Source organism: Panicum hallii, chromosome 4 (genome assembly GCF_002211085.1).
Source record: "Panicum hallii strain FIL2 chromosome 4, PHallii_v3.1, whole genome shotgun sequence".
In the NCBI taxonomy this organism is placed as follows: domain Eukaryota; kingdom Viridiplantae; phylum Streptophyta; class Magnoliopsida; order Poales; family Poaceae; genus Panicum; species Panicum hallii.
The window spans coordinates 6049893-6062129 of record NC_038045.1 but is presented as its reverse complement, the minus strand read 5'-3'; the positions used below and the strand labels follow the sequence as shown (position 1 = coordinate 6062129).

Sequence of the window (12237 nt, the reverse complement as noted above, 5' to 3'; positions counted from 1 at the left end):
CGGATTTTTTGTGTTTCCTTTTTTATTTTCCGCTCCGACCGGCCGGATCTAGAAATTTCTGCAACCGCGCTATTTTTTTTTTCAATTGTACCCACTGGTCGATGGACCAAGCCAAACATGCACGGCAGCTGCCGGCCTACGTGCATATAGAAGTCGAGGGACCAGGCCAGGGACTCCGCCCGTTGTAGCCCGAGGCCACGATCGATGCCGACGCCGCTGGCTAATCCTCTCGTGACGTTGTACTCCATAACACGGGAAGGTCTTATCTCTCTTCGTTGTTTGTCATCTGCCATCCATGCTCACCGTCGCCACCAATGGAGATGACCGGCCCCGTTCGGGCTCTGATCAATGATCCGCGTCTATTTTTTAGACGAATACATGATATCCCCGACCTATCATTCATAGACATCTAGTCTCAATCTGCTATTCTTATCGAATAGAGTTGCTTTAATTGGCATTAATTGATCGGTGTCATCTTTTTGTTTTTTTAGGCCATAGTTGTGGCTAATATGCATGTTTCCCAATAGACATCGTTGTGGCTATTAAGCCTTCTCATGCCGCCTGCACTTAAGAGATCTCACTGACCAGCGTTCCTCCACAGTACTGGACTGTGATTTTCGGAAGATTCTCCCTCAGCGCCTCTCGGTGCGATGGTGCCACACCTAGAAATGTAGGCGTCCTACACCTACTAACCACTATGATTGCCCTGCACTCACCACAAACTCCTCCTAATGACGGCCCCAGATTGACCGACTCTGTAGAAATTGTTGAGAAATCGGTGCCTCTAATCTTAACAACAACTTCCGAAAAGCGGTACCAAAATAGTACGATACTACGTTTTCTGCTGACCTTATACCCACACTGCACCGAGAAGACTTCACCTAGACACCAACACATTAGATCAACTCTAGACAAAAGAAGACACCAACACATTAGATCAACTCTAGACAAAAGAAATTAACTCTTTATTCACTATAACTTAGCATAAAAAAATCCGTACTTTTTATGTGGCTACCCTACCATAACACAACTACACTATAGCTACCATGTCACCTCGTACTTGAGACCTCAATGCCATGGTATGGCAAGAGCGGAGGGGAACATCTCTATTTATAGATGCCATGTCACCTCTTTATTCACTATAAAAATTTCCGGAAGATGTATATGGTTGATGGCTATAGGCATTGAGCTTATTTGGTTGGAACCAAAAGATAGTAGGCCCTATTTTCGAGCCCATTTTATCCGAGTCGGCCCGGCCCTTCAATAGCCACAAGCCCGGACGGCCCACCCCCTCGTGCCACGCGCCACTGTGCCACGCGCACACACCTTCCCGAGTCCCTGACGGCCTGACTCCATCTTCCTTCTCCGGCCGGTAAGCAACTACTCCGCGTCCCGCTATCCTTTCCCCCGCACCGCACGGCGGAGACCACGATCCCCACCGGCCGACGAAGTAGGGATCGCGAGTTGCGACGAGGAAGGAGAGGGAGAGGAGGCTCCTCGATCCCGCTGCAGGTATCCGCCTGCTCGATCGCCCGATAAATATCCAACCCAATAGCTGTTTCTTTGGCTGGCCGCCTGGCCCTTACCCATTGTGTTTGGGTCTTCGCAGATTCGTTTCGATCGGGGGTCGCGGTGATTTGGTAGGAGCCTTGGGGAGCAGCGGCGATGTCGGGCGTGTTCGGCAGGGTGTTCGGGAAGTCCAAGCAGCAGAGCCAGGCCACCGCGCTGGCCTCGCTCGACAAGCTCAACGAGGTGAATGAATCGATCGGATGATATCCATGCCCGTGTTATATTAGGTTCCTCCGGAGGGTGGGGGGGGGGGCGCTTTATGTTCTATTGCTTGATGTTGCGATTAAGCTTATATAGAGGTTGATTGGTTGATTTGTAAATTCTATCCATGTTGATGTGTATCAGATTTGTTGTAGCTTTCAGTAGTTGGAACCTGAATCAGTCTGTAGGCAATCTAAACCGGGCTGTGAGGATTAATCCCGCTGCCCATTCCTAACTCTGTTCTAAGCAGTCACTGAATGTACGTGTTGGGGAAGCTAAAATCTTTTGTGATTGCAAGGGTTGCTGCTAGTTTTATTTTTGGAAAGGGAATGTTGCTGCTGGTTCAGGGTTAGGCAGACCCGATCTCTGAATCATTCGATGCATGGAAATATTAAATGCAAACAGCAGATGATTTTGCAACCCAATTTAATGCTGCACTCAAGACTGAATGTCTTAATTGTTTTGTGTTCCTTATAGATGATTTCCAGGTTTTAGAGCGGCTTTCTCTCTTTCAGAATAAAGAGTTTCTTTTGGTAAAGCATGTAATTATTTAAGACTTAAGATGAGGGACGTTGCGAGAAATGAATCAAAGAGGGGGGCAGTTAAGGGCATCCTTGCAACGAAAGAGGGCAAAATCTAATATCCAACAAATTGACCTTGTACATATATGTGTATATAAGGATGTAGATGAGCCATGAGGGTGGCCATGGCTCCCCCCGTTGCGAGAAATGAATCTAAGAGGGGGGCAGTTAAGGGCATCCTTGCAACAAAAGAGGGCAAAACCTAATATCCAACAAATTTACCTTGTACATATATTTGTATATAAGGATGTAGATGAGCCATGAGGGTGGCCATGGCTCCCCCTGGTCCCCCTATTGGCTACGCCCTGGTATCTGCAAAACTAACTTTCTTAATATGCTTCAGACGCTTGAAATGTTGGAAAAGAAGGAAAACTTGCTAGTGAAAAAGGCGAATCTTGAGGTTGAGAAGGCCAAGAATTTCACCAAAGCCAAGAATAAGAGAGGTACAGTATAACAATTCCAAGAATCTGGAGTTCTGGAGTTTTTGTTTTGCCAAATTACCATCTCGTTCATATTTTTTGCTATTGCAAATGTGTTGATTTTAATTTTGCTCCATTCTGCCTCATTCATTAGTTTTCAGTTGCTTGCATTCCTAGTTTGACACTGCTATTGGTAAGATTACTAGTGAGCTGATGGACCAGGTCTCATACTTGGTGACCTCATGTCATACCACCATTTGATTAATAGTTTACTATATGATGTTCAACAACTCTTATAATAGGCTAGCTAGAACTGACAAGTTTTCTCGTAAGTCGTTGAAGCGCAGATTTTATACTCATCGGAAACTACAAGTTTTTTTTTTTCTGTACCAAAATGAGTTTTAGTGAGAAGAATGACTTAACTATCACCTTTGAACTTTGGATTGTAGCCGCAATACAGTGCTTGAAGAGGAAGAGGTTATATGAGCAACAAATTGAGCAGCTCGGAAATTTCCAGCTAAGGATACATGATCAGGTGAAGACACAAATAATCATTTAGTTTGTTTTCCATCAAGGTCTTATTGTTGATTATTAAGGCTTATTGTGTTACTTACTTGTCTTACCTTTTCTTTCTATAGATGATTATGCTAGAAGCCGCAAAAGCTACAACAGAGACTGTGGATGCGTTGAGAACTGGAGCATCAGCAATGAAAGCTATGCACAAATCAACGTATGTACCATCACATGATACTACTTTGTCTTCTAGAATCAATTATCATGCTTTTTCAGTTTTTCTTGGATTTTTTTAAATTTATCAAAACTGATTTGAGCCTTTAAAATCCATTGTCAATGTATCTTAGAATCTTAGCCACCACTCTCTATTAACTTGGACCAAGATCATCTTATTTTGCAACTATTTCAGCGGTTTTCAACTATCACACTGATTCTTCAACTGAAATGATGCAGCAAAGCATGTCTACTTAACTTACAGATTAAAATAGAAGCAGCGTACAGTGGAAGTCTTAGAAAGAGTTCACGTAGTAGAAATGAGAATTTATGCCCACCTAAACCTTCAGGTTGCATATCTGGAAATGTCATATAATATGGACACTTTTACTGTTCCTATGGTTATGCGTTGGTAATAAACTTCAGTACAGTCATGCTTACATGTTAGATCAATAAGTGTCTATGCTTGAGTACTTGGTTTGTAGTATTTTAGTGCACACCTATCGTGGTGATTTAATAGATATTAGGAGCTATCACTTTTGCTGCTTATTGGTTTGTGGATATGCTGTATTTGTTTTCCTCTTTATTAAAAAACAGTGTTGTTTTGCAGAAATATTGACGATGTTGACAAAACCATGGATGAAATCAATGACAATATGGAGAACATGAGACAAATTCAGGATCTATTGTCAGCACCTATGGGCGCAGCGGCTGATTTTGATGAGGTATCTCTCTTGCGCACACGGTCACACTCATGGGCATGCATGTGTGTTTGTGCTTTTGTGCATGCAGAAAGAAGGAAAAAGAATCCTAACTTGTTCTGTTTTGAATAGGATGAACTGGAAGCTGAACTTGCCGATCTGGAGGGGGAGGAGTTGGAGGCAGAGCTGCTTGCACCTACCACGACTGCTCCCACCACCGCTCCAGTGCGTGTGCCTACTGCACAGCAGTCCTCTCGGCCATCGGCCCAGACTAGTAAAGCCGAAGATGATGAACTGGCAGCTCTACAAGCAGAAATGGCTATGTAATTAGGTACTTCTCCATCTTTTGTTCCGAGTTAGGTCCATGGTGTTGTTTCATTCTTTAAGAATTAATAGTCACAAATGAAACAACTCACAAGTAGCACAATGCATCAAACCCCCAACATGACACAAATTATTTTAGTATTTTACAGATTACTAAATTTGCAATAGGTTAGTTTTTTTCATGGCTATAGACTGCATGCCTCAAATTTGTTATTAATTGAAAGGCTTCTACTATGCAGTCCAGATACAGCGAATATCTTGGAACTCTGCTATACTCACAAGATCTTCCTAGGAAGATGTCAGAACTACACAGACAGAAGCGGCATGCCAGCCTGATAGCTTATGTATGATATCATGCTATGCTATTGTTTTGTAATCAAACACCTCAGATAAGCTAATGAACATATATTCTGCTAATAAATTTGGGGTATTTCAGTAATGTGTATTTCAATTTCTGCCATATCTTTTTAGTGCCAATTCTGATTTGATGAAACTGTCGCTTCATTGCCTATTTGTTCTTCATGGTGGAGTTGCTGCAGCGTCTGGATCCTTGAGCTCATATTTGGTCCAAACACGCCCCTTTTGTTACAGGGACCTGCAATTCAGTTGTCTATTCTGTGTATGTGAAGCAGGATTTTGTCTCATTGTGTAAGTTTGGTGCAACACCATTGTGTTTGTGTATGTGACCAAAGGCGGATCATTAAGGGATTCGTTTTTTTTTTCTTGAAAATCCTTATATGGATGCTACAATAATTGTGTTGTGGCTGTTGCTCTACATTTGTCAGAATGTTGCACATGATACTGTTGCTGTTCCACCAGCACTGTACTGAGATTCTTAGAAAATTTGGGGACAGCTGTCGGAAAAGCTACCTGAGATGTAAAATGCTATTTAACTGGAGGCTACAATGATACGCTTCTCTCTTCTATTTACAGACTCAATTATCATAATCGATCGCGTCTGTGGTGGATCATCTACTCTTGAGTCAGGAGCAGCGATTCTTTTTTGTCAGTGCTGGAGAAGCGAACACACTGGCAACCCCTCAGTGCGACAGTGCTTGCCTTGCTAACACCTTGGGCCTGGGGTAAACAGCTACTCCCTTCGGCCATGAAATAAGAAAGAGTATTTTTTTCTCGTATCAGCACATTTAACAATACATACATTGATTGTCTATCATGAAAATGTATGTAAACTATAGATTTTTTTTTAAAAAATCTGAAACTAACTTTGACCATTGCAGAAATTCTACAAAAATAAGTATGTCACCTGTCAACTTACATACATTTGACTGCAAGAAACCAAAGGCAATTTTTTTTTCAGTTCTTATAAGGCTAGATAGATAGATTCGTATAGAGGAGTACTAATTAAAAAAAGAAACGACTTTCTTGAGGAATCAAGCTGCAGCCTCGCTCGCTGGTTTTACAAGGTTTTGCAACCCGCATCTTCTTTCTCCCGTGCACTTCTTCTCTCCCTCCCTCTCTCTCGTCCTCTCTGGCGTCGTGGGCCCGAGATGCAGTGGTTCTCCTCCGGCTCCGGGCCCTCCTCCTCGGCGGCGTCCTCCTCCTCCCAGCCGTCGCTGCTCGCGGAGTGGAACTCCTACGCCGCCGCCCGCTCCGCCGAGGACGCGGGCGATGGCTTCGGGATCGACATCGAGGCCGCCGTCCGCTCCGCCAACGACCGCGTCGCCGGCACCTTCGGCGTGTACGTAAACGGAAACCCCCACGCCCTTCACCCCTCCTCTTTGTTCTTGCTGCTAGGGCAGCGCTCAGTGTTCTCCTACTATCTGCGCGGAGTGTGATGGCGTTTCAGTTAGTGAGTCCATTAGGTTAAGCTTGAAGAGAACAGGAATAATTTACCTCTCCAGGGCTCCGGCTGTAGCACTGACGAGGACACGAGGTGCTTCACGAATTACTGCAGCGCTCAGTGTCCTCCTAGGGGCTGCACAATGGGATCAATCTAGCTTAGTTCTGCTTCCAATTTTACTACTTATGCGAAATGACTGTAGGGAGTTCCCACATCGTATCTGACCGGAATCTAATGGATAGGCTTTCAGTTCGTGAGGCCATTAGGCATTAGGTTAAGTGTGAGGAAAGCAGGAACAATTTGCCGCTCCAGAGCTGGAGCCAAATCATACATGAGGTTCTTGACGAATTCCTCTTGGGCTTTGAAGCAATTTTAGCCAACAAATGTTCTGTTTTCCTATAGTGGCCCAATAGCAAGTTCTTGAACTAAGGAGAACAAATTTATTTCAGTTATTACTTATTAGTGAGTCCATTAGGTTGAGCTTAAGGAGAACAGGAACAATTTGTCGCTCCAGGGCTCCAGCTGTAGCATAGACGAGGTGTTCGACCAATTCCAGCTGAGCTCTGAAGCAATTTGTTTTCCCATGGTGATCTCCAAGTGCAAGTGGGGTTCTTGAACTAGGAAAAAAATGTCAACTTTGGAACTTGTATTTTGGAAAAGATTTGATGAAAATTCATGTTGAGCTATTTAAATGTTGGAATTCAATTTAGTTGTAATGATGCTTGGAAATGGGAGAAGGATCAAAACATGCGGGTGAAAGAAAGGACAACACATCTGATGGCCTTGGGCTAAGCCTCTTGCAAGCCTTCTCCTTGTCTTCATAAGGGCATTTGCTTTTAACTTTGATGTTTCTTTTAATTAATGGTGTTCTGCTATTCTTATCTGTCCAGGGTCTCGAAAGGTGTTAAAGGGTTGCCTGGCAGCTTTAAGTCCACAACAAGCAGTGTTACATCTGGCGGATCTCTCATGTATTTCGGTCTGTTTCTGGCTAGTGGCATATTCCTAGTTTTCATTGCATTCACGATATTTCTGCCAGTCATGGTGATAATGCCTCAAAAGTTTGCAATCTGCTTCACGGCGGGATGTGCCTTCATAATCGGATCATTCTTTGCGCTGAAAGGGCCTAAGAATCAGCTCTATCATATGATTTCCAAAGAGGTATTGCACCTTTTGTCATACAATTTTTTTCGTAACATAAGCTTTGTCATCTTCTTGCTATGAATTCTGTGAAGTGCTGTGTGACTTTGCCTGTACCGTTTTCAACTTTTATTCCCAGTGAAGTGGGCATAAATTTATTCTTGTCATTCATTGATCTCATAATGAAGAAGAGCTAATTTCTTATATGCCACTGAATTTTCTTGTAAAAGTACAATGCTAACTGAACAAGTTTGTATCGTATCATAATCTTGAGGTACTGATAATTTGACAAACTATCAATTGTGTGTCCAATTGTGAAATTGTTATGGTTGTGAATGGAAACACCAGTAACAGCCTGCCTGTAGACTCACCGGTCTTCTTGCTACCAATTATGTGAAATTCTGTCATACTTTTGTCTTGTAAAAAAGTTATTTCACAATGAAATGGACATATTCTTTTCACACATGCACAATGATCTCGTACTGGAGAAAAAGGGCAATACCTTGTATACCACTTAAATTTCTTGTAAAAGTACCATTGAGCTACCTTCCCACAGATCATTGTATCATAAAAAGGAAATCACATGACCAAGTTTCTTTGGTATCAAAGCATATCATATCATTGAGGTATTGATAATCTGATAAGCTATCAAGTGTGTCAAATTGTGAAGCTGCTATGGCTGTTGATAGAAACACCAGCCCTAGCCTGCAGGTAGCTTAACCAACCTTAACAGAAAACCAGCCTTGTAGATGCATTGGCGTGATTGCTACACCATACTTAATTCGGCGGAGACATTTCTGTGCACGACTCAACGTGCTTTATTTTTTTAGGTTAAGACATATTAACATGCATGGTACTAAATTTCAACTATATTAACCTGCGAACATAGTGAAATGTATTCTTTGTAACCTTGATGTAGTTTTGGATGATAACATGCATTTATTGACTGTAGCTTATTGCTTATAACTTGGTTGCGACAATCTACGAGATCACTTGCTGAGTCTTGGTGTACTGTGATTTCTAGATTCATTGTTAGTTGATGGCTTATATCGTGAGTTCATATGCTGAAATTTAAATCTTATCTCAAGAACTACGCATTTGTGCTACAATTTCCTGAAATTGATTTCCTTATGTCGCAGAGATTACCTTTCACTGTGGGATTTGTCGGCAGCATGGTTGCCACCATTTATGTGTCATTGGTGCTTCATAGCTACATACTTTCTGTTTTCTTCTCTGTGCTTCAGGTGATAACCTCTTTGCACTCTGCAATTCTCTTGCACTATGTTATTAGACTTTCATATACGATAGGCACCTTTACTCCTTTCAGCATAAATAGGACCATCCTCTGTTCTTCCTGCTGTCTGCTAGGGACAACTCTGAAGAGAAACCTCAATCTATAAATAGGCCATGTAACTCTCGCACTGCAGTCTGGGGCTTTGTTAGTTTCTGGTGCCTATCTGTGATAATTTATAAGGCTTTGAGCTAACAAACTTTTCTCTTGTATTTACCAGGTCCTTGCTCTAGCATATTATGCCATATCATACTTCCCTGGTGGATCTGCTGGAATGAAGTTTCTATCATCCGCTCTTGTGTCCTCGGTGCTGAGATGCTTTGGGCGATGAGTTTTCACCTGTTAGTTGTTATCGCCCATCTATTCCAGCCTGTTACAGTTTTGTTCTCACTGCTACCTAGCTAGCTCCCTGTTGGCTTAGAGATTGTGCATACCAAAATGACCGTACCCCGCGTCCGTCAAAGATATTTGCAACTTACCAACCATATTACTTTCTATGAAATGGTCCTCCGCGATCAAAATCTTTGTTGCTTGGATAAACTTGAGCCACACTGAAGTGAAATTAGTATGAAGTTTGAAAATTTTTCTGTGAAAAGAGCACAGTGCTCAAACACAATAAGTCGTGATCTAGGCCATCTGGCAGCTCTAGGCAGGATTATTTTTGTTTGTGTGGCTAATCCTGACAGTGATACATGATAAGTCATAAATCTATCAATCTATATTTTCCTTTCCTGTTCTGATGCCGTTTGTATACAATCCTCATTTACCTAAATGTCATCTTTTTGCTTCTTCAGGACTGCTTCCCAGTGCTGATTGAAGAACTGATATGGAACGATCTAGTGCTCTGTGTATTATCTTCGTCGTTATGGACAGCCTCATTACTCCCAGAAGTTTGATGCTACATTGAAGCACAGAACCCAGTTATACAGTAACCTGATTTTGAGGAATGATGTTGGCCCAACGCTTGTAAGGTAGAAAAAAATGTAGAACTCAGGTTGCATGCATAGAGTTTGGTCGCATCAATTTAGACTAAGATTTTTCGAAATAGAACGAATTTAGACTAAGATTACATTGTACAAAGTACCTCAAAACTGGGCCACAATTTGTGTTCATGGCAGAGAAAGCGAATACATGTATGCTTCATGTTCTCATACCTTCCTTTCAGCTCAGAAAACTATCCCATCCCTACGTTCACCCTGCAGGGATAAAGTCCACATCGCCACCACTTGTTTAGTTCTCTCTTTGTTTTCTTTCATCGTTTTTGTTGTCAAAAGGGAATTGTGAGTGTCGCTTAGAATTTTTTAAGTGGAAACTATAATTTGGTTTGGCCGTCAGAAATTTGGGTGGCGCAGTGTGGCTCTCCTATCCGGAAACGGGTGATGGGGTGTCCAAGCCTCCAAGGGCCCATGCGGCCATGAATCACTGAATCGTAGTGGGTGTTTGGTATATCCTCTCCCTGTGGATGGTCTATAAAGGGCAGCCACTGAACGCTCAGCTCGCGTTTGGATTTTGCTCCTGCTCCCTTGATCCTCCTCACACAAAGTCTCTTCTAACTGTATCTGACAGGGCCACCATGTCTGCTTTTGTGGGGAAATACTCAGGTTCTTGATGCTCTATATCTGAGTCTGCTTTTTCATGCCCTTGCAAAGCTGCAAGTTGTTGATGTACATCTACCTCACAGTACACTTTTCAGTATTTATTTTTAAATATTTTTTGTGTGCAGTTCTAGCTAGTAGTGCAATTGCAAAGTAATTTCAAATTTGCTAAGCAGCATGTAGCATGCAGTGTAGTGGGCGCTACACTTGGGTTTTTCACAAAATTGAGCTGTTTCTGAGGAAGACACGTTTACCGAAATTCATGTTGAACTCTTGTGTTTAAATAAAATTTTGAGTTGAAAGAAGTTCCATTTCCATCTTTGACCTAGCTGGTTTACAGTCAAATAAACGTTGATTTTCAAAAAGAAACTCTAAAGACAATCGAGTAATGGAGGAAATGATAGTTTGTACTAGCAGCTAATTAGTGGTATGCTTAATACACACCGTTCTTGTGCTTACGCCACGCGTCTGCAGATGAGCTGATCAAGACCGCCAAGTGCCTCGCGACGCCGGGCAAGGGCATCCTGGCCTCCGACGAGTCGACGGGCACCATCGGCAAGCGCCTCTCCAGCATCAACCTCGAGAACGTGGAGTCCAACCGACAGGCGCTCCGCGAGCTGCTCTTCACGGCGCCCGGCGTGTTCGACTACCTCTCCGGGGTCATCCTCTTCGAGGAGACCCTGTACCAGAAGACCTCCGACGGGAAGCCGTTCGTGGACCTGCTCATCGCCGGCGGCGTGGTCCCGGGGATCAAGGTGGACAAGGGCACCGTCGAGATCGCGGGCACCAACGGCGAGACCACCACCCAGGGGCACGACTCCCTGGGCGCGCGCTGCGCCAAGTACTACGAGGCCGGCGCGCGCTTCGCCAAGTGGCGCGCCGTGCTCAAGATCGGCGCCGCCGGGGAGCCGTCCGAGCTCGCCGTCAAGCAGAACGCCGAGGGGCTCGCGCGGTACGCGCTGATCTGCCAGGAGAACGGGCTCGTCCCCATCGTCGAGCCCGAGATCCTCACCGACGGCGGGCACGACATCAAGACCTGCGCCGCCGCCACCGAGCGCGTCCTCGCCGCCGTCTACAAGTCGCTCAACGACCACAAGGTCCTCCTCGAGGGCACGCTCCTCAAGACCAACATGATCACCCCCGGCTCCGACAGCCCCAAGGCACGTGTCATCTTGCTCCGATCCTTCTTGCAATCTTTTTTTTTTCTCTCCATGCACCAATCCATACACCGTGCAAGATTTCTCATGGGTGCCACTTGCAATTTGTACACAGGTTGGCGCGGAGGTGATCGCGGAGTACACGGTGGCGGCGCTGCGGCGCACGGTGCCGCCGGCGGTGGCCGGTGTGGTGTTCCTGTCCGGCGGGCAGAGCGAGGAGGAGGCGACGCAGAACCTGAACGCCATGAACAAGCTGGAGGTGCTCAAGCCCTGGACGCTCTCCTTCTCCTTCGGCCGCGCGCTGCAGCAGAGCACCCTCAAGAAGTGGCTCGGCAAGAAGGAGAACGTCACCGCCGCGCAGGCCGCCTTCGTCGTCCGGTGCAAGGCCAACTCCGAGGCCGCGCTCGGCAAGTACGCCGGCTCCGGCGCCGGGGACGCCGCCGCCTCCGAGAGCTTGTACGTCAAAGGGTACAAGTACTAAGCCGCTGCCACGCCGGTGGCCTCGGCCTGGGACCCAATCCTTGTGGTCCACGTGGCAGCGTTCGGACCATGTCAAGATTCGTGCGGTATATGTGCTTCACTTGTGTAGTTGGGTTGTATACTAAATTGTCTCTTCCTTCCGGCACCTATTTAACCAAAAAACCACCTCAAAATGTTGATTTGTTTGCAGTTTGCATGTACACTGATACTAGTATTACTGAAGATATATAAGTGTAATACATGGATGTTACTGAA

General features: G+C 44.7%; 3 protein-coding genes and 1 long non-coding RNA gene across 7 annotated transcripts; 3 read left to right on the top strand and 1 right to left on the bottom strand.

Annotated features, from left to right (window-relative positions):
* The first annotated feature begins 1350 nt into the window (after nucleotides 1–1350).
* Nucleotides 1351–4981, top strand: LOC112891084 (vacuolar protein sorting-associated protein 32 homolog 2-like). 2 transcript variants are annotated; one of them, XM_025957990.1, is made up of 8 exons: nucleotides 1351–1512; nucleotides 1610–1752; nucleotides 2695–2794; nucleotides 3220–3305; nucleotides 3409–3500; nucleotides 4107–4221; nucleotides 4330–4528; nucleotides 4766–4981. In XM_025957990.1, the coding sequence occupies exons 2-7, from the start codon at nucleotides 1666–1668 to the stop codon at nucleotides 4522–4524; spliced, it is 675 nt and encodes a 224-aa protein (XP_025813775.1). In that variant the 5' UTR covers nucleotides 1351–1512; nucleotides 1610–1665; the 3' UTR covers nucleotides 4525–4528; nucleotides 4766–4981. The 2 variants fall into 2 exon arrangements, with proteins under 2 accessions (XP_025813775.1, XP_025813774.1); XM_025957989.1 differs by having other exon boundaries at nucleotides 1352–1512; nucleotides 4761–4981.
* Nucleotides 4982–5777: 796 nt separating this feature from the next.
* LOC112889978 lies at nucleotides 5778–10183 on the bottom strand. Its single transcript, XR_003228234.1, has 2 exons — nucleotides 9905–10183; nucleotides 5778–6457 (listed from the first exon to the last, which is right to left on the bottom strand). It is a non-coding gene; the product is annotated as an uncharacterized LOC112889978 (long non-coding RNA).
* On the top strand, nucleotides 5996–10956 carry LOC112889977 (protein transport protein SFT2). 3 transcript variants are annotated; one of them, XM_025956794.1, is made up of 6 exons: nucleotides 5996–6220; nucleotides 7213–7480; nucleotides 8599–8703; nucleotides 8971–9091; nucleotides 9545–9721; nucleotides 10820–10956. In XM_025956794.1, exons 1-4 carry the CDS (start codon nucleotides 6030–6032, stop codon nucleotides 9079–9081), a joined length of 675 nt encoding a protein of 224 aa, XP_025812579.1. In that variant the 5' UTR covers nucleotides 5996–6029; the 3' UTR covers nucleotides 9082–9091; nucleotides 9545–9721; nucleotides 10820–10956. The 3 variants fall into 3 exon arrangements, with proteins under 3 accessions (XP_025812579.1, XP_025812581.1, XP_025812580.1); XM_025956796.1 differs by lacking the exon at nucleotides 5996–6220 and adding an exon at nucleotides 6452–6658; XM_025956795.1 differs by lacking the exon at nucleotides 5996–6220 and adding an exon at nucleotides 6452–7121.
* Nucleotides 10194–12237, top strand: LOC112889976 (fructose-bisphosphate aldolase 5, cytosolic-like). The gene is made up of 3 exons (XM_025956793.1): nucleotides 10194–10351; nucleotides 10820–11505; nucleotides 11618–12237. Exons 1-3 carry the CDS (start codon nucleotides 10213–10215, stop codon nucleotides 11981–11983), a joined length of 1191 nt encoding a protein of 396 aa, XP_025812578.1. The 5' UTR covers nucleotides 10194–10212; the 3' UTR covers nucleotides 11984–12237.

Bases quoted from the DNA above. Each gene is read 5' to 3' on its own strand.
- LOC112891084 (XM_025957990.1), top strand. From the start codon at position 1,666: ATGTCGGGCGTGTTCGGCAGGGTGTTCGGGAAGTCCAAGCAGCAGAGC. The intron at 1,753-2,694 runs GTGAATGAATCG...AATATGCTTCAG, and splicing joins CGCTCGACAAGCTCAACGAG to ACGCTTGAAATGTTGGAAAA. The intron at 2,795-3,219 runs GTACAGTATAAC...TTTGGATTGTAG, and splicing joins CAAAGCCAAGAATAAGAGAG to CCGCAATACAGTGCTTGAAG.
- LOC112889977 (XM_025956794.1), top strand. From the start codon at position 6,030: ATGCAGTGGTTCTCCTCCGGCTCCGGGCCCTCCTCCTCGGCGGCGTCC. The intron at 6,221-7,212 runs GTACGTAAACGG...TTATCTGTCCAG, and splicing joins GTCGCCGGCACCTTCGGCGT to GGTCTCGAAAGGTGTTAAAG. The intron at 8,704-8,970 runs GTGATAACCTCT...TGTATTTACCAG, and splicing joins TTTTCTTCTCTGTGCTTCAG to GTCCTTGCTCTAGCATATTA.
- LOC112889976 (XM_025956793.1), top strand. From the start codon at position 10,213: ATGGTCTATAAAGGGCAGCCACTGAACGCTCAGCTCGCGTTTGGATTT. The intron at 10,352-10,819 runs GTTCTTGATGCT...ACGCGTCTGCAG, and splicing joins TTTTGTGGGGAAATACTCAG to ATGAGCTGATCAAGACCGCC. The intron at 11,506-11,617 runs GCACGTGTCATC...ATTTGTACACAG, and splicing joins CCGGCTCCGACAGCCCCAAG to GTTGGCGCGGAGGTGATCGC.